The sequence below is a fragment of the Panicum virgatum genome, chromosome 2N, assembly GCF_016808335.1.
Source record: "Panicum virgatum strain AP13 chromosome 2N, P.virgatum_v5, whole genome shotgun sequence".
Classification (NCBI taxonomy): Eukaryota; Viridiplantae; Streptophyta; class Magnoliopsida; order Poales; family Poaceae; genus Panicum; species Panicum virgatum.
The window spans coordinates 20,469,636-20,488,023 of NC_053146.1; the positions used below are offsets into that span (position 1 = coordinate 20,469,636).

Consider the following 18,388-nt stretch of genomic DNA (forward strand, 5'->3'; position numbering starts at 1 on the left):
CAACGAGGAAGAGATTGTTTTCTTCAAAAAAAAAAGGAAGAGATTGAAAAAAATTGAAACTTTGTGACCATTCTCGGATTTGAATATTTGATTCATTTTCGTCAGTGTTTTTCGATGGCGACGGGCCGACGGAGAGGGAAGATGGTCTCCTCTCTCTCCATTGTCGGAGTCGTCTCAACCATCAACCTCTTGAACGGACAACCAGACAGGAGCAGCGGAACTATCAACGTCGTCAGCAACAGCATATAATGGGAGGAGCTTTGACACGGCTGCGAAGGATCACGACGACCAGGTAGGTCCGTAGGTGACGGAACGGAACGGAACGGAACGGGAGGGGATCGCGCCGGCTGCCGGCCGGCAGGTCACCGCCGGTAGCACTGCAGGTGCAGGAAGAACCCGGCGGGGGGCTGGCCCTTGCTGGCCATCTCCTCGTCCATCCACACCCGGCCGCCGTCCGCCGCCCCGCGCGCCTTGACCATGAACTGCGCCCCGCCGCCGCTGCCGCCGGGGGACACGCCGGCGAACCACCAGTCGTGGACGTCCCACATGACCTCCACCACCGCGCCGTCGCCCAGCACCGCCGTCCGGTTCCCGCGGAAGTTCCACTTGACCCGGCGCGCCTCCACCACCTTCTTGCCGTCGACGCTGACGGCCACCTCGCCGTCCCTGGATGGCCCGCCGCCCCACTCCTCCCCGCGGCACGCCACCGTGACCTCGTGCTCCGCGCCGTCGTCGCGGAACCGGCACCGCGTCGTGTGGACCAGCTGCGCGTGCGCGTGCGCGGGGCCGCGGACCTGCTCGCGCCGGCTGAGCAGCGCGCGGCGCGGCGCCGGGGCGAAGCGCCGCCCGAGCTCCCGCGCGCCCTCGCCGCCGCCGAGGAGGAGCGCGAGCTCGCCGTCCGCGACCACGGCGAGGTGGTAGTCGCGGGAGGGCTCCGGCGCGCCCGGGTGCTGATACTTGGCCTCCGCCGTGTCCCAGTAGATGGACACCGCCGTGCCGGCCTCGGTGGCGAAGGACCGCGTCCCGCGCTTCTTCTGCAGGAAATGCTGCGCGGCCGCTGGCGCGGTCGTCCGGCGTGGCGTGCCGAGCGGCGCCGCCACCGGCAGAGCGCGGGATCCGTCGTCGATGGCCACGGCGAGCCCGGTCGCGCCGTTAGCCGCCGCCGTCGCCGCGGCCCCGGCGACGCCCCGGGTCCAGGTGACCCTGATCCGGAGCTCCTTGCGCGACGAGAGTGCGACCCTGTAGACGCTGGCGGTGGCCGCCTGGAGCGAGCGGTCGAGCGCGGCGCCGGCTCCCCCGCCGGCGGCGGCCCCGGCGGCCAGGCCGACGGCGCCGTCGCCGAAGCAGGAGAAGTCCCGCATCGCGCCGCCGGCGTTTCCTGGAGCAGGCGAGGCGAGGGAAGGGAAGGGAAGGGAAGGGGTGGGAGGGCGACGACGGGACGGGAGCGAGACGGGACGACAGAGTCACACGCGCGCACGAGGAGGGGAGGGTCGACCTCGGCAGCTGCCAAGAGGAGGCAGGCCGGGTGGAGACGAAACGGAAAGGCGCTGCGTGTCCGTGGTGGCTTTCTGGTAGGAGCTGGAGGCGGAGGCCCCCGGCTGGGCTCCACGCCTGTTGATGTGGCTTGCTTGGCTGGCTCCGTAGTGTGCTACTGCTAGCGAGCATCGCAAGAATGTCGGATAGACATCGGCTGTGTCGTAGATCCTGAAAATTGGCACGGTTCCCAATTGAAAAAAATTGTAGTATTTTTTATTTGTTTATGGTAAATATTATTTTACTATAGGGTAACTAGGATCAAAAAATTTGTCTCGAAATGTATATCTAAACTGTGAAATTAGTTATTTTATTTACTTACATTTCATACTCCATGCATGCGTCTTTTGATATATTTAATGATTTGATGTGATTGGAATTTTAAAATTTCAAGTCAAATTTTGAGGATGTAACGAACATGGCACCATTTATGCCATTTCGAGTGATTTTGGTGATCGAATGACAACACAACACTTGGACTAATATGATTATTAAGATGATCATTCTCAGGCTTTTAGGTTCAAGTGATGACAAAGAGAAAGAGAAAATAGGCGTAGCAAGGCCCGAAGGGCAGCCCCTAAGTGCCACAAAGAAGGCCACAAGTCCACCAAGTGTCCTCAACCAAGAAAGAAGCTTTCGGATGAGAAGAACAAGAAGAAGCTAACAATCAAAAGTTCTCTCATCTACACCAAGCCCAACCGGAGGAACAAAAGCAATAGCACCTCCTATGTGATCAAGAAGAAAACAAATGGCAAGGTGGTTGCCCACAAGGTTGGGAAGCAAGAAAGGAGTTGGAACCGCCCCATTTGGGTGCCCAAGGATGTCATCATCAATATGAAGGGGCCTCAAATGGTGTGGGTTCCAAAGGAGATTTGAAGCCCATGGAATAGCTTCGGGGGATTTGGAGGCTTAGCTCACAAGTTGAAGTGAAGGTTCAAACCAAAGAAGCTAAGCTCACAACTTGGACATTTGATTGCCCAAGTCCCCCATAAGGTAATGGTAGCTAAAAGTTTCAATTCAAGCATCATGTAGCTCCATTGCTCTTGCTAGGTTGTTTGCATTGCATCACCTAGTGTTATATATGGTGGGTTGCTTGTGTCATGACTCTAACCCATGAGCAACCTACATGGTTTGATAAGTGTGTAGAAAGCTACACAAGGTTACCCTTCATGGTACATGCATCTCTTAAGGTATGTATTTCATATGTGTACCATGAACACAAGCTATAGGGTAAACTTCCTAATTGTGTCAAAATTAATGTGCATACATTTGCTTGGTGATTCAAACACTAAATGCACACTTTTAGGGGGAGTTCATCCTATAGGTTGTGATTTTTGAGACTAACATGTTTTCTAGCTTATCTTTTGTAGTCTCACGTGGAGTTAACACTCTAAGAGAATGTTTCTCACGATCAATGTGAATAAACAACTCTACAAGAGTGATTAGATAAATTGTGCTTCATGCATATTGAGTCATGCTCTATTGAACTTAAATGCTCATATCTAAGTTCATAGGCTATGTACTCATACATTTGCTTAACCTTGGTGTACCAAGTGCTTCTTGTTTAAAGACTTTCAATTGATTGCAAGTCACTTTCTTTTAGTACATGCAAGGTAAACAAAGAAGCCCCCGGAGGTATGTAAGGTTCTAAACTAATTAAATTGGTATCTTTGTCATATCCTATTTACTTTAGAGCTACCTCCGTGCATGATATGATCTAAGCTTTCTAATTATTACTTCTAGTTGTGCACTTGATTTTCACATTATCATTTTGTGCACATACTTATGGAAAGCTTAGCTCATGATATGCTAGTTTCGTGATTTTGTGATCCACCATAGTATAGTTTTCAATTGGTATCTTCATTGATATCATACAATTGGATCATGAATCATGAACTAACTCCCTAGGCTACTAATCTTCTCTTGAGCTATATTGTTTTGCAAGACCTTGTTTTTAGGAACAAGACCTTTTCGGTGATTTGATTCCAAAGGGGGAGAAATATGGATCAAAGCAATGTATTTTTCTCAAGGAAAAGAAGTATATCCCAAAGGGGGAGAAATACCTAAGTGAATCAAGTCATGAGGGAGAAGTATCAACATAAGGGGAGGTTCAAAGGGGGAATCATGGTTTTAGGGGGAGGCCAAGTCATTATTGGATGATGGTAAACATCCAAGCAAGCGTAAGCGGTTCTCAATTGATTTCAATTGGTATCTAGTGGTTAAATTTGTCAATTTTTGCAAATCTATGCTTGCTTTGATTGTGTTGTCATCAATCACCAAAAAGGGGGAGATTGTAACGAACATGGCACCATTTATGCCATTTCGAGTGATTTTGGTGATCGAATGACAACACAACACTTGGACTAATATGATTGTTAAGATGATCATTCTCAGGCTTTTAGGTTCAAGTGATGACAAAGAGAAAGAGAAAATAGGCGTAGCAAGGCCCGAAGGGCAGCCCCTACATACTTTGGTAGTATCGGAGCACAACACTTGGACTAATATGATTGTTAAGATGATCATTCTCAGACTTTTAGGTTCAAGTGATGACAAAGAGAAAGAGAAAATAGGTTCAAGCTCTTCGATTCAGGAGCACCGGAAGAACCGACGCCAGGGCATCGGAGCATCCGATGGTAGTCGGAAGAACCGACGCCTTGATACTTTGGTGCAGAAGGGAATCGAAGCCAAGTCAGCCTATAGGCACCGGTTGAACCGACGGTCTAAAATAGGGCATCGGTGCAATGGCCGTCCTTTGTACCAGAGACGATGTCAAGTGCCCAGAAGAAGTTTCTTCAGCACCGGTTCAACCGACGGTGCATCGGTGCATACCACCGGTGTAATGACGTCAGCATCCAGGAGAAGATTCCTTCAGCACCGGTTGAACCGGTGAGGCATCGGTGCAAAGCATCGGTTCAACCGGTGGTCTCTGCGTCAGCCATAAGGAGTCCAACGGCTACTTCGTGTTATGAGTGACCGGATGAACCGACGCTACCCTGCCAAGAGGCATCGGTTCTTCCGGTGGTACGCAGATTTTTAGCTAACCGTTGGAGCAACGGCTACAAGACTTGGTGGCCTATATATACGCCTCACCCTGGCCATTTGAAGATTGCTGGAGTTGCTGGACATCCCACACACACCCAAGAACATCTCCAAGCCATACAAAAGCATCAAGATCATATCCTTAGCCCTTAGCACACTTTGAGAGTGTTGTGTAAAGGATTAGCTCTTAGTGAGTGAGTTTGCAAGGCTTAGAGCCTTTGTGCTGTGGTTCATTAGTGAACCAAAACAAGAGCTTGGTGCGCCGGCACCTTGGAGCGTGGAGCTCGCCGGCAACGTCATCGACCCTCCGACTTGGTGTGGAGCGGCGACGACACCTTTGTGCGGGGGACGTGGAGACCCCCATCCTTTGTGGAGAAGCTCCTTAGTGGAACCCGGGGCCAAGGTGACCGTGATTGTGTTCACGGAAGAGACTTGGTGGCCGAGTAGCAATACTCTTAGTGAGTGCTACAACAACGTGGATGTAGGTGTGCCTTTGTGGCTAACCGAACCACGGGATAAACACCCGCGTCAAGAGTTTGCTATCTCCTATCCCGCTCTTTAAGCTTCCGCATTTCATTCTAGTAATTTGTATGCCTTTACTTTCATAGAATAGTTTCTTGATAGGAAAGGTTATAGGTTGCTAAACTCTTTTGGGATAGGGGTTTTACACTAGAACAACCTAGTTGCACATCTAGATAGCTTGTTTTAGTTTAAGCTTTGTGCAAACTAGTTGGAGCCATAGGTCTAAGTTTTTATTAGTGCCTAATTCACCCCCTCCCCCTCTTAGGCTAGAGCACCCGATCACTTTCAGAGGATCTAAACACAGCCATTGGAAAAGAAGAGGAAACGGATCAAAAGATGATGCTGCTGTTGCCGCTGCCGCGGCCGCCGGAAGAACAGAATGGGCTTTGTTGTTTCTTTTTTTTTGGTTTGGTGAGCTTGTTTTTGTTTGTTTTTCAGTATTTTTCTCTTCTGATGAGATGAGGTTGCAAACTTGCAAATTGCAATGTATCCATCCTTTATGTTATGTGTGTATGTATCTGCGGCAGAGCGGTCGGGGCTGACGCATTCAAGGCGTTTGTTGACAGTAGTTCCTTGACCGGGTTAACGAGACATGGACCGGTGACGTGGAGTTTTGCCTCAGCTGTTGCTGGTCAGTCCCGTTCTCTCTGCAGGATGAAATTAGAGTCCATCCGTCCCAAAATAAATATAATTTCTATGATTTAAAATTTGTCTCACAAAAAATACAAATTTGACCTAGCAACCACAAAAAACAAGTGTCTCCGGAAACTTCTCATACAAAAGGCAAGCCAATGTCTAGATACTCCCGCTGTATTGGTAAAGAAAATCGTTTAGGACAGCGACACGGTCTCCAAAACACAACTTTGGTCTCTTATTTTAAAAAAATATTTATAAAAAAGTGATATACATAAATTTTTATGAAAATGTTTTTCAAAACAAATCTATTCATATAATTTTCACATTTGTAAACTCAACAACTTAAAAACTATTGATGATTTATATTCTCAATGTTTGACCCAAACTTTGTTCAAAACGACTTCCTTTACCAATACGGAGAGAGTATTTTTCTTACAAAAGACAAGAAGCAATTTAATAATTTGCACCTAACATTGATTTATATATTTGGTTCTAGAATTGTATTTATTTTATGATGAAGGGAGTAGACACAGCCGCAGCATAGGAAGCACAGAACCATGTTGGCGCAGATTTGGAGCTGCGGGTGCAGGGGGTGCCGGCACAGCACCGATCCATACGGCGTGCGACCGACCCGTGCGCGATCTGATCTGGTCGGCACGCCCTCGCTCGCTCTCCCCGGTGTCAGAAAGGAAGCGATCCGATCATTATGGCAGTGTTCCGACAGGCAGAGGCGAGAGATTACTGCGGGCGTGCGTGCGTACTCCCATGATGTGCTTCCTGTCCTAACCGCGCATCATTAACCTCCCCTTTGTTTCCCACGCGGCATTGGCATTGGCATCGCAGCAAGTCAAGACCGGCCGGTTCGCGCCGCCGCCGCCGCCGCCGCCGCCGCCACTCCTTTGTCACGGCACTGGCCTAACCGGATTAAATGCGTGGCGAGACGAGCACGCCGCCGCCGGCGTCCAGTCGTCCACAGCTGACGATGGGTACAGTACGTGCGTGCAGCGTTGGTACTCTTGTGGCAGCGACGATACCCGCACGACGCATGAATGCGCAGTTCACAGTCACGTACTAGTGCATGAGTGTTCAAACCAGCCGGCGCATCTGACACGCTAGCTAGGCTAGCAATGCGGTGTGTCGTTTCGCGACCGCGTCGTGCGGATGGGAGATGGGCATCAATCGATGCATCATCGCGCGTGACGTCACCACGGCACGCGCGCATCGTCGTCGGGGATGAAGAAATCAAGAGAGAGAAAACGAACGCAAACGTGACACCCGAACGGCACACGCCGTCCGGTCGGTCCGAGCTGCTGGTTGCGGCAAGGGAACGATCAGCTGACGGAGGAGGTGCGTCGCACGACCTCTGCCGTGCCGATTATAGAAAAGGAGAGCTTAGCTGGCATAAGTACGCGCGTAGTACGTAGAGGAGGACAAGGACGGGGGGCAGGGTCGTCGGGGCGTGCCCGTGCGCAGCGTCGTGCCGCGGGCCCGCGGGCCGTGGTCGACCGTCGACTCCATCCGTCGTGCCGGCCACGCCCACGCCGCCCGTGGTGTCCAGTCCGTCGCAGCCATGCATATGTACTGGCTTCCTCGGCTGGATGATGCGGCCGACGACGACGACGCCCGCGCGGTCCGGGTCCTTCGGCTGCCGTGCGTCTGGTTGGCGCCCGCCGGCCAGTTGGGAACGGCGAACCGGCAGGCCAGCCCGGCCGGGTAATGAAGTTGGCAGCTGGGCGGTACCGCGCTACCGGCCACCGGGGGCGGCAGGGGTGGCTACTGCCGGCCGCGCAATGGTCGCGGCGGCGTCGGATGTGGACGCACTCGCGGGGGCTCCGGGCCAGGGTTCACATTCCCGGTCCGGGAAGGCCGAAAACCGGGAAAATTTCCTGTTCCCGGTGATGACCGGGAGGTGAAAACCGGTCCAGTTTTTAATATTTTTCGGTTCATAATTTAAAAATACAAAAGTCAAATTTTTTAAAAATAAACGGTTTCGCTACAGTAGCACCGGGAATGTGAACCCTGCTCCGGGCACGGCACCCCGGTTTTATTTACAGTTACATCTCTCTGATGGACGTCAAACCCATCTGCTTGGCGTTTGTGCGTGTGTATGTGAGCGAGACAGTCTGACAAACGCATGCGCTTCCTTCCTTTTGCAACATCTGTCGGCCTTGCGCTTTTTCGGCTTTTTTCCCGTTCTTTTTTTCCCCAATAAGTCGGCCTTCTTCTTAATTATATCCTCAACATTTTCTATAAGAAAGATGCCCCAAAACCAATTCGCTATAACAAGAACCAGAGAAGAGTTCTCTTACGTAATGTTTGGGTTTTTTTTTTGACTCGAGGTAGTGTTTGGTTGAGGAGGGGATGGAGCTGTCATATTTCTCATTTGATTCGAGAGCGCGTGATATCCTAAACTAGGAACATTCGCTTAGGATTCGGGATGTCTACTCCAAAATATTACTCGAACGGAGCCACCCTATTTGGACGGCACAAGATGTCGAGAAATAGGCGACAGGGCAATCACCAGCCTGAGCTTGACGAAGCGAAGCTCTAGGGCGTGCCCAAGCGATTCTGCTCCGGTGAGGTGGCGAGGCCGAGTGACTCCGACAAAGTCCACAGCGAGCGGCAGGCCGGCAGCGGGCAGTAGCAACAGATCTTTGTTCCATGCCATTTGTCCCGATTATTTTTGGGCCCGGGACAATAGTGGTTTTTGTCCCGGGTCCAACGGTTAATCGGGCCAGCGGGGGACAGTGGCCTTTTGTCCCGGTTGGAGGTACCAACCCGGACAAAAAGTCCTCATTTTGTCCCGGTTGGTAACACCAATCCGGACAAAAGAATGACCTTTTTACTCCAGTTGGTGGCACTAACCCGGACAAAAAGACCATCCACGTGACAGTTCAAAAGAAAGTTATTATATACTGAGTCACATGTACTGCTTAGGTGAGTTGGCAATGAAACCATGCACTAGATAAGAGGTCTTGAGATCGAATCCCGCGGGGTGCAAAAAAATTTTAGCGTGTGGGACATTTTGTCCTGGTTCTGCCACCCGGGACAAAAGCCTCCAGCCTTTTGTCCCGGAAGGCGAATCCCGGTTCCAAAACCGGGACAAATGGCCCTGTGGAACCAAGACAAAATGTCGTTTTTGTAGTAGTGTACGCAGTGGTGTGGGGTGGTGGCCGCAACGGTGCGAGCTGCAACAGCTAGCAGTAAAGTGTGGCCACAGCCACAACTACTCGCTCAGAGTAGCGGCAGATGCCAGCGGGCGGATGTAGGCAAGCTTGGTCGAAGCCGAGCTTGTCATGGAGGTGGAGCTCAGGCGGCACCAAGCTCGGTGTGGAGGTGGAGCTCAAGCGGCGCCGAGCTCGGGGTGAGGGCGGCACCTCATGCGGTGTCAGGGGTGGAGCCAGGGCCAGCCCACGCGACGCTCATCATCTTCTTCCTCTCGACTCCACCTCCTCGTCCACAGCCCTAGCAGGCGGCTGCTGCCACCATGCTGTCCACCCATCCACCACCACGCCACCCGCCTTAGACCTGACCGTCTTCTTACCCCCGCCACCGGCCACCGCCCACTGGTTGTTCGGCCCCATCCGGCCTCGCGCAAGGGCGGCGGCGCCCGGCCCCAGCCCCGACCAAGGACGGCGACGCCCGGTGGCTGCAGCTCCTGGCGGCGGCGGCGCCCGGCAGAGGAGTGGCATGCGGCCGGCGGAGCACTCGCACGGATGCCGCACCGAAGCTCGACGAACACCAACACCACGCGTGGGCTGCTGCTTACGCGCGGTGGCGCCGGCCGGTGCGAGGGCGGCGACGCACCGCGGGCGGCGGTCGCCGCGCAGGCAGCACCCCGCGGCGGCCAGGGCCCGAGCGCAGGCCCCGCACGCCGGTAGAGGGCGGCGCGGCCCAACGCGTCGGTGGAGGACGCGGCACCGAGTGCCCGGCTGCGCCAGGAGAGAGAGGGAGAGAGGAGAGAGAGGGGGGAGAAGAGGGGAGAGAGAGAGTGAAAAAGAAAAAAAAGGAAAAAATGACGTGTCGCCCTGACAAGTGGGTCCCACATGCCACGTCAGCAGAAACCGTCGTCCTTCTCGCCGAGCGGGTATTTTGAACGGTTTTTGATAGTTCGGGGTTGGATATGTCCGGTTTTGGAGTTGAGGGAGGAAATTCGGACTTCGGCGATAGTTGGAGGGTGTAAAATGGGTTTCTTCCTTTAAATAATTATTCATCTATAGAGATATATTTAAAAATGATTTTCATCTAGAATTAATCATCTTCAGCCTTTAGAGAGAACTCTATAATGAAGGAGCTAGAGCTGGACAAAATGGTCATAACTTGTTAGCTCGCTTGGCTTACAGCTGATTTGTCTCGCCATGTTGTATTTTTGTAAGGAGCTGGCTCGCAAACAACTCGAGAGCAAAAGAACCAACAAAGCTGCAGCACGTGAGAAGCCCATGAGCAACAACAAGTAGCCCGCGAGCAGCCCAATAATAATAAACCACGAATCGACCGTTACGACTCTTCGGCCGCCGCCTGCCAGTCGGAATCGGAATGCTGCTAGCTTGAAGCTACAGTTAGCGAGCCGCCGCCTGAAGAAATTTTGCGCGGGCCGGTAGTGCATATTCAGTCAAGATCATATTCCGATCACTTTAACTTTGTATCAGGTGTTTATTTCATTCAATTTGGTATGTTTGGTTCATATGCTTGCTAAGACTTTATGTTCGCACTTAGGTTTCAAAAGGCTCCCAAGTAAAAAATAAGAATTGTAGTGCCGTAAGCTGATATTTCGCTCGTAAAGTGAGCGTGAAGAGAGCTGCGGAAAAAGCCCACGGCAAACAGAGATGTTAGACCGTTCCCCTTTCACTCAGAAAGTGCATTCACTGCGAAAACAAATTACAAAGAAGGAAAAGCCTGCTACTTGAATAAGTCGGAAAAGAAAAGAACGTCAGAGAAGTCAATCTAGTACTTTAAGATATTTTCTTGAATATTTGAGCTAGTTTATCTTGTATGTCAATTTGAGTTAGTAAGATTTTGGCACAATCTGGAATTCATCCCTCTTAATTGGGTGTTCTAGAACTAAAGCTCCTGGTAGAGACAGATGCCCTTGCGCAAGGTTAGAATAGTAATCATTAATGCAAACATGGTGTTTGGGTTAAAGTTTATGTTTGAATGTCGCCATATTCCAACGATTTGTAGATGTGGCCCGCAGGTAGTGACAACCCTATTCAGTGCCATCGTAATCCTTCATGTTAGATTAGGGGGTAGGAGGTGCATAAATATCCATGATGGCCAGGCAGTCATATCTATCTGACATATGTGGTTCTCCCCGTTGTGCCATGAATCTTTAGTCCAATTTGATCATGTATCTGAATAAACAACTCCAATATATTTCATGCTTGCTTAAGTTGAGTAAATGCTTCTAGTGCCCTTGTCTGCTCTTTATTTCTCTGTAGTCAATAAATGTTATATCTGTTATAAGTTCATCTTGTGTCACACTACCTTTACCATATATTATCATTTACCCCTATTTAAATTTGAATATTAATTGGTAGCAGTTCTCCCTAACTTAATAAATTCTTTACACCGCCGCCTTCGCTGCGGAAATATAAATGACACCTCGATATACTCACTGGGTAAAATGCTACACCGGTATATTCTGTGCACTTGCGAAATTATCATGAATTAGGGAATACCCGTGTTCTTTAGTAATTGTGCTAGGGAATGTTAAGCATTTCTTGATGCCGTTGGTAGGACATGTATTTAGTTATGTATCTAGAGTTGAGTTAAGAAATGCCAACATATATGACCCCAGGTACCGAGCCGGCGGTGGTTTTGCGGGTCGTGCCGGGCCGCTCGACGTACCAGGGTTACTGCCCAAGCCTGGCTCAGGCCCTAAGGATTTTGGGCCATGCTATGTTGGGCCGGGTCAAAAATCTCGGGCTTTGTGCCAGGCTTGCGGGCTGCAAGCCAAATGGAAATCTATAGACCGAGCTATAATATTATACAATTTTAAGTTTAAAATATATAATGGTCAAGTTGGATTGTGAAGAAAGCAGTAGGGCTATGCTCTGTGACCATCCTACCACTGGGTGATATGTTTTTTTTTGCATGCATGGAGTAGTTGTTTAGGTTAGGCTGGGTTCTCCAAGTAGTTTCGGCAGTATGTTAGAGCAATTTTAGTAGACCCTCGAAATAACCCTATATTTTGATGAGATCTTTAAATTCTCTTCTCCACCCTATGGGGTCCGAGCCATCGGCTGTTGGCGCGGAGCTTCCCCTCCTCAGGGACACGTGGCATCACCGGACCCGTTCCCAGAGCGGAGAACGGGTCCGGGGCCGTTGGCCCGGTGAGGTAGGTGCCGGATCCCTGGGGCCCGGCTGCTCCGCCCCTTAGGGCATAGTTATGGATGACTACGCGAGTCCTGCCTTGCTGCAGTAGGAGTGAGTATCCCTACTACTGGGTACCGACACAGACGGTGGAGTAACACACAAGCAGTCCATAGCCAATAAATAACTCATTCAGCCACCTTTATGTTTTGTGCAACTAGCTTATAAAGCAGTCTATAGTAATAGGTATCTATATGCATTTAACAAATATTTGTCTCTCTCTCCTCACTCACTTTACATGTGTTGTACTACTTTTTAGCTCAAAATTGGTGGTCCAAGGTGCACCTCAAATTCCCTTTAGCTCAAAATATTGTACTATTTTTTTAAAAAGAAATCTCATTTTGAAAAGTTAGTATAAAATTTTAAATTAAAGAAAGTTGGAGGTGCACTTAAAATTCACCAATTAAGATTTTGTTTAGTTCGTGAAATTTTTTAGATTTTATTACTATAGCACTTTCGTTGTTACTTGGCAAGGAATGTTTAGTTGTTACTTGGCAAGGAATGTTTAATTATGGACTAATTATGTTTAAAAAATGAATCTCGTCGTTTATAGTTAAATTATATAATTAGTTATTTTTAACTACATTTAATATTTTATGCATGTATTGTAGGAAAAAATTTTAAACTAAATATTACCTAACACCCCCAGTGAAAACGATGGCGACGGGATGGGGTAGCGTATTAATTAATTTTTGGCGTCGCTATCGGCTACTACCTTTAGAAGTAGAAGGTGTGAACAGATTAGTGTGAGAGGAATCTTCTTCCTCGTGTGCTCGTGTTCCTGCTCTGTCGTCTCTTTCTCGGCTCTTCTCTTTGCCGGGTTCGCGCTACAATTATAGCGCGCTAAGAATAGTAATAATTTTGATCACTAATTACAGTGTCAAACAAAATAAGTTTATAAAACCAACTTCAGAACTCCGCGCTAGTGATCCTGAAGAATCTAATGAGATTTTTGACCGCGCGATTAGAGAATGGTTACTGTAGCATCGCTGTAGCAAATCATGAATTAATTACCGTCATTAGATTCGTCGCGAAAAATTACACATATTCCTAAAAAAATTTCGCAAATAGACTTCGTCTAGTACTCTATGCATGCATTCGTTTTTTTTGAAATTTTATTTATAGTGTTAACCAAACGCGGCCATGGATGAGGATTGAGGAGAACCTGGACGACAGATCCATCCGGATTTCTAGATTGTTCTAGAATCTCCTTTGTTTCTGCGAGGCCGTCCGGGCGGAGCCCGGCGCGATCACGCATCCCAAGTTCCCAACGGCCTGGACCGCGCCACGTGGTCCGCCTACCTGGACGAAGCCAGCCAATGGGCAGCCACCACCAAGGCCAGCGCCCGGATGGTCCGCCTACGTCGAGGGCTATAGTCACTGACACTGGGTCCCGGATCCTTCCAGGCCCGCGTGGCAGTCGCTCGACCGAGCGCAGGGCGGGTGCCCCGGTTGGTTTCTGGTAAGCAGGGGTAGTATTTTATTAATCCCCACCCGCTCCGCTCCCACTCCCCCCTCGTCTCGCTCCCTCCCTTCCCAAATCCTCCTTGTCCTCTGCAATCGCCAAGGCCAGGCCCGCCGCGCAGAGTGGACTCACTGGTCACTGGTAGCTCGATCGATCGGATCATCGGAGGCAGGCATGGCGTCCGGGAAGCACTTCAAGTACGTCATCCTCGGCGGCGGCGTCGCGGCGGTGCGTGCCCGTGCTCCTCCCTATCTCCCGATCAGTTTCCGTCCCTCCCTCCCCGTTCGGGGTTCCTGTTTCGTCGATTCTACATGAGATCGAGAGATGGTTTTCTTCGTACTCGAAAATTCACTGAGATTTTACCGGGCGTGCCCCCTGTCCCGCTTGTTTGTCTGCAACGAGCGATTTTCCAATCCGTTTCTTGTTCCATCTGAATGGTCTCTAGATCTCGTGCGCGGACTCGTTTTTGCTCAACTTGCGGCCAATTTTGCAGGGGTACGCGGCCCGGGAGTTCGCCAAGCAGGGAGTTCAGCCAGGGGAGCTCGCCATCATCTCCAAGGAGGCGGTATGTGTTGTCTCTCCGCGGTCCATGCCCTGATCCTTTTGCCACAGCTTTTTTTTAGCTTTCCCATGAGATATTCTTATTGACTGAGCGAAGTGGGTTCACACCTGCAATTGTTAGAGAACTGAATACCAAAATGTGCTCCACAGACCACAGATGCAACTGAAGTACTGAACTGGTACAGATGCAATCATGGTGCCTTGTGCTGAAGTATCTGTAGTAGTTGTCCTCGTGCCTTTACTAAATCATCACTTTGCATGTGTTATTTCCATGATAGTTGCTACTTTTTCTTAAGCCGCAGAACTCGCACTTGTTAGTAGTAGCATTAATAATCATGTATGGACTTATTGTAAAATGTTGAAACTAACATTTTGCCTTCACAGAACTCGCACTTGTTAGTAGTAGTAGTATTAATCATGTATGGACTTGCTGTAAAATGTTGAAACTAACCTTTTGCCTTCAGGTACACCTATGAATACCTTAATGCTTACAAGAATGCCTAACGTAGTGAACTGAGTCAACTGACTAGGCAAATACTGAGCATAAGTACACGGCAAACGCATAGGAACAGGGATGTTGCAGGAGAGGAAATTACTTGTCTTCCTTGTCCACATTTTCGCAAGCGCTAGTGATCACCTGGCCTCTTTTTGTTCTTTATAACTGTTCTTGTTTGTTAATGCATAAACAACACATCTCTAACCACAATTCGTTTGGCAGGTGGCTCCATACGAGCGTCCTGCCCTCAGCAAGGGTTACCTCTTCCCTCAGAGTATGTACTTCGAACAATGTTTTCTTGCCTTTAATATCTGATCTACTGCACCACATAGGCTTATGAAAAAGTCTGTTATGTCTTACTGTCAATAGATGCTGCAAGGCTCCCAGGATTTTATGTGTGTGTCGGAAGTGGTGGAGAGAGGCTATTGCCTGAATGGTACTCAGAGAAAGGTACAAATCAAAATTCTCTTACAGACTTTACAGTGTTAAATCGCGTTTCAATGCTTTTGGTACTCAGAGAAAGCGTTTCAATGCTTTTGTAAAATCCTTCATTTTACACTGTCCATTTGAACTTAGCTGCTGCCTGCTGGGTAGTCCTTTAAGGAGTATGCTTGATGGAACTTCAAATTTTCCAACCTAGCTTGTAAAGCTATCACCTGTTCACCCATATCTAGTTCACTGTGTCGGCACAATATGAGGGTGCCTTGCTGCTTTACCCTTACAAATTTCCAGTTCACTGATGAGAAATGTTTGTTTTATAATGATATGTTTGTTTGGCTGAATGTTCGTTTTAATCTTAGATGTGTTGTAATTGAATTTTGCTACTATTGAAAGTCCAACCATGAATAGAAAATGTGCTGGTCAGTTCAAACGTATGGCATCTGCATCTCCAGGATTTATTTGGTGCTTCAAGAATATCCATATGTTTGCTATGTTATTATTTTGGGTACTGGTCGTATATATTAGTACATCTGTTGGCAGGTATTGAGCTGATGCTCAGCACAGAAATTGTCAAAGCTGACCTTTCCACCAAGACTCTGACTAGTGCAGCTGGAGCAACCTTTACATATGACGTCCTGCTCATTGCAACTGGATCCTCGGTATGTATTTATTTCTCATAGTTTTTTTGTTATCTGTGGATGATGGCCCAAAATGTTGCCCTCAGAAACTATTAAATTTTGTTCACTGAATACTCATAGTTACTGCTATTTTTCAACATAATGAACCACACCTAATTGCACTCGCTTTTCAGGTCATCAAGCTCACTGATTTTGGCACACAAGGAGCTGATTCTAACAACATTCTATACCTAAGGGAAATTGATGATGCTGACAAGCTGGTTGCAGCTATCCAGGCAAAGAAGGGTGGGAAGGCTGTGGTTGTTGGGGGAGGTTATATTGGGCTTGAACTTAGTGCAGCACTGAAGCTCAATGACTATGATGTCACTATGGTGTTTCCTGAACCTTGGTGCAGTAAGTGTCATCATTTACATATTGCTGCCAATACTTTTTCTAATACTACTTATTATGCATTCGAAAAAACTTTGCTCTTGTGATTATGCTGTTAAATGAAATTGAAGTGGAAAAATTATTGACACGATGAACTGCTATGGCATTTCTTGTAGTGCCCCGGCTCTTCACTGCCGATATTGCTGCTTTCTACGAGGCTTACTATACTAACAAAGGGGTAAAGATTTTGAAGGGCACATTAGCTGTTGGTTTTGATGCCAATGCCAATGGTGATGTATGTATAATTTCCAAACCTAATTTCAATTGTAGAGTTCTATTTATAGATGCAAATGTTTATTTGCTTTAATCTGTTTCCTGCTTACAGGTCAATGCAGTTAAGCTAAAGGATGGCACAGTACTTGAAGCTGATATTGTTGTTGTCGGTGTTGGAGGCAGACCATTGACTACACTCTTCAAAGGTCAAGCTGCTGAGGAGAAAGGTGGAATCAAGGTTAGTTAGCATCTAACTTACCATTTTTAACTTAGAGCAGTAATTGCAGAAAGTTTTATGGATGTTTCAATAAAAAAATGTGCATGATGATTCTATTTTATATTTTTTGTTTACTTGTTAAAAACAGCAGTTATGCATGTTCTATCTTTTAATCAACAGCATGTTCCGCATTTTTTCCATCTTGGTTGCACTCCTTGAGTTATCCCTTTGATAAATCGAACTTGTTTCTGTTCTGCTTACACCTTAATATCTGATGTGTCTGAAAATTTCATGCAGACTGATGCTTTCTTCGAAACAAGTGTTCCTGGAGTATATGCTATTGGCGATGTTGCTACCTTCCCCTTGAAGATGTACAATGAGTTGAGGAGAGTAGAACACGTTGACCATGCTAGGAAGTCTGCAGAGCAGGCTGTAAAGGTGAGGCACTCCCACTTTGTTTAATCTCTGACTTGTGTTCGTATAAGGTTTGTTAGGACTCAAAATATAATATTAACACATAAATAGACACACATAAACACTGGCAGCATTCAGAGTCTTAGACCAGCCTGGTAGAGTTTCATCTATTTAAAGTTCTCTCCATGATGTGCCGTACTGCTGTTGATTAGTAGTAGTATTTGGTAATATTGAAATATGCAAGAATAATGCGAATCTGGTTGGAATTGTGTGAGCTGTGATAGGCAGAATTCAGTTGTCAGTCTATCTCCATTTCCACAGTTCCACACAACAAAATAGTAGGAAACGCCGCAGTTGCACTAAGAACAATGTGAACTAGTTTTGTTTTGTGTGAAACCTTCTTTCAGTGTGGGAAATACTTGAATGTGGAGTTCCAGAACAAGTGTGATTCGGGCTTTGGTTTTATCCATTCAGCATCTGAGCTGCTTGTGATATTATTGCATCTTCTTTCAGGCAATCAAGGGAAAGGAGTCCGGGGAATCAGTTCCAGAGTACGACTACCTGCCGTACTTCTACTCCCGATCTTTCGACCTGGGGTGGCAGTTCTACGGCGACAACGTCGGTGAAACCATCCTGTTCGGCGATAGTGACCCCACCTCCAGCAAGCCCAAGTTCGGGTCGTACTGGATCAAGGACGGCAAGGTCTTGGGCGCCTTCCTGGAAGGTGGGTCACCGGACGAGAACAAGGCCATCGCCAAGGTGGCGAAAACCCAGCCGGCCGTCGCCAGCGTCGAGGAGCTCAAGAAGGAGGGCCTCCAGTTCGCCAGCAAGATCTGAGACCGCTTCCTGCTTCATTGTTCCATGTACATCTCGCGTCATCATTTAGGTGTTCTTGTGTTTATGGTCGCAGTGTTCTACGACGGATGTTGCCATGCGTACTTGAACCACATGACATTCCGTTTCTGATCGTGATGTCTGAACTACACATACACGCACACTTGCTGTACCACTTGAGATTTGAATAAAGCTGTTGTCTGCAGCCTCAGGGTTCAACGAGCACAGATAGCCCTCTTGTTCTTGTATTCTCTCGCCGCTCGCTCGCGCGCGTCCTAGCAGGCACTGAAATGGCCGCCGCCGCTGCTAGCGGCTGTCTCGTTCCACGGCTGACGCCCGCGGCGAGATCGAGGTGTCGGTGCCGGCCCCGGCGGCGTCTGGCGCCGCGGTGCGTGGCGGCGGACGGGAGGACGACGACGATGCAGAGCAAGGCCGGGGACGCGCTGGAGGTGTGCCGGGTGGTGAACGGCATGTGGCAGGTGAGCGGCGCGTCGTGGGGCCGCGCGGAGCCGGCGGCGGCCGTGGACGCCATGCTCCGGTACGCCGACGGCGGCCTCGCCACGTTCGACATGGCGGAC

The 18,388-nt window shown here is 48.8% G+C and overlaps 2 protein-coding genes across 2 annotated transcripts; one reads left to right on the forward strand and one right to left on the reverse strand.

The window, feature by feature from the left end:
• Positions 1-362: 362 nt before the first annotated feature.
• On the reverse strand, positions 363-1,361 carry LOC120662482. The gene is made up of 2 exons (XM_039941621.1): positions 906-1,361; positions 363-794 (listed from the first exon to the last, which is right to left on the reverse strand). The coding sequence occupies exons 1-2, from the start codon at positions 1,359-1,361 to the stop codon at positions 363-365; spliced, it is 888 nt and encodes a 295-aa protein (XP_039797555.1).
• A 12,213-nt stretch (positions 1,362-13,574) lies between these two features.
• Positions 13,575-18,035, forward strand: LOC120659993 (monodehydroascorbate reductase 3, cytosolic). The gene is made up of 10 exons (XM_039938306.1): positions 13,575-13,795; positions 14,061-14,132; positions 14,847-14,898; positions 14,994-15,074; positions 15,606-15,724; positions 15,877-16,096; positions 16,249-16,367; positions 16,458-16,583; positions 16,860-17,000; positions 17,490-18,035. Exons 1-10 carry the CDS (start codon positions 13,742-13,744, stop codon positions 17,811-17,813), a joined length of 1,308 nt encoding a protein of 435 aa, XP_039794240.1. The 5' UTR covers positions 13,575-13,741; the 3' UTR covers positions 17,814-18,035.
• Positions 18,036-18,388: the final 353 nt, after the last annotated feature.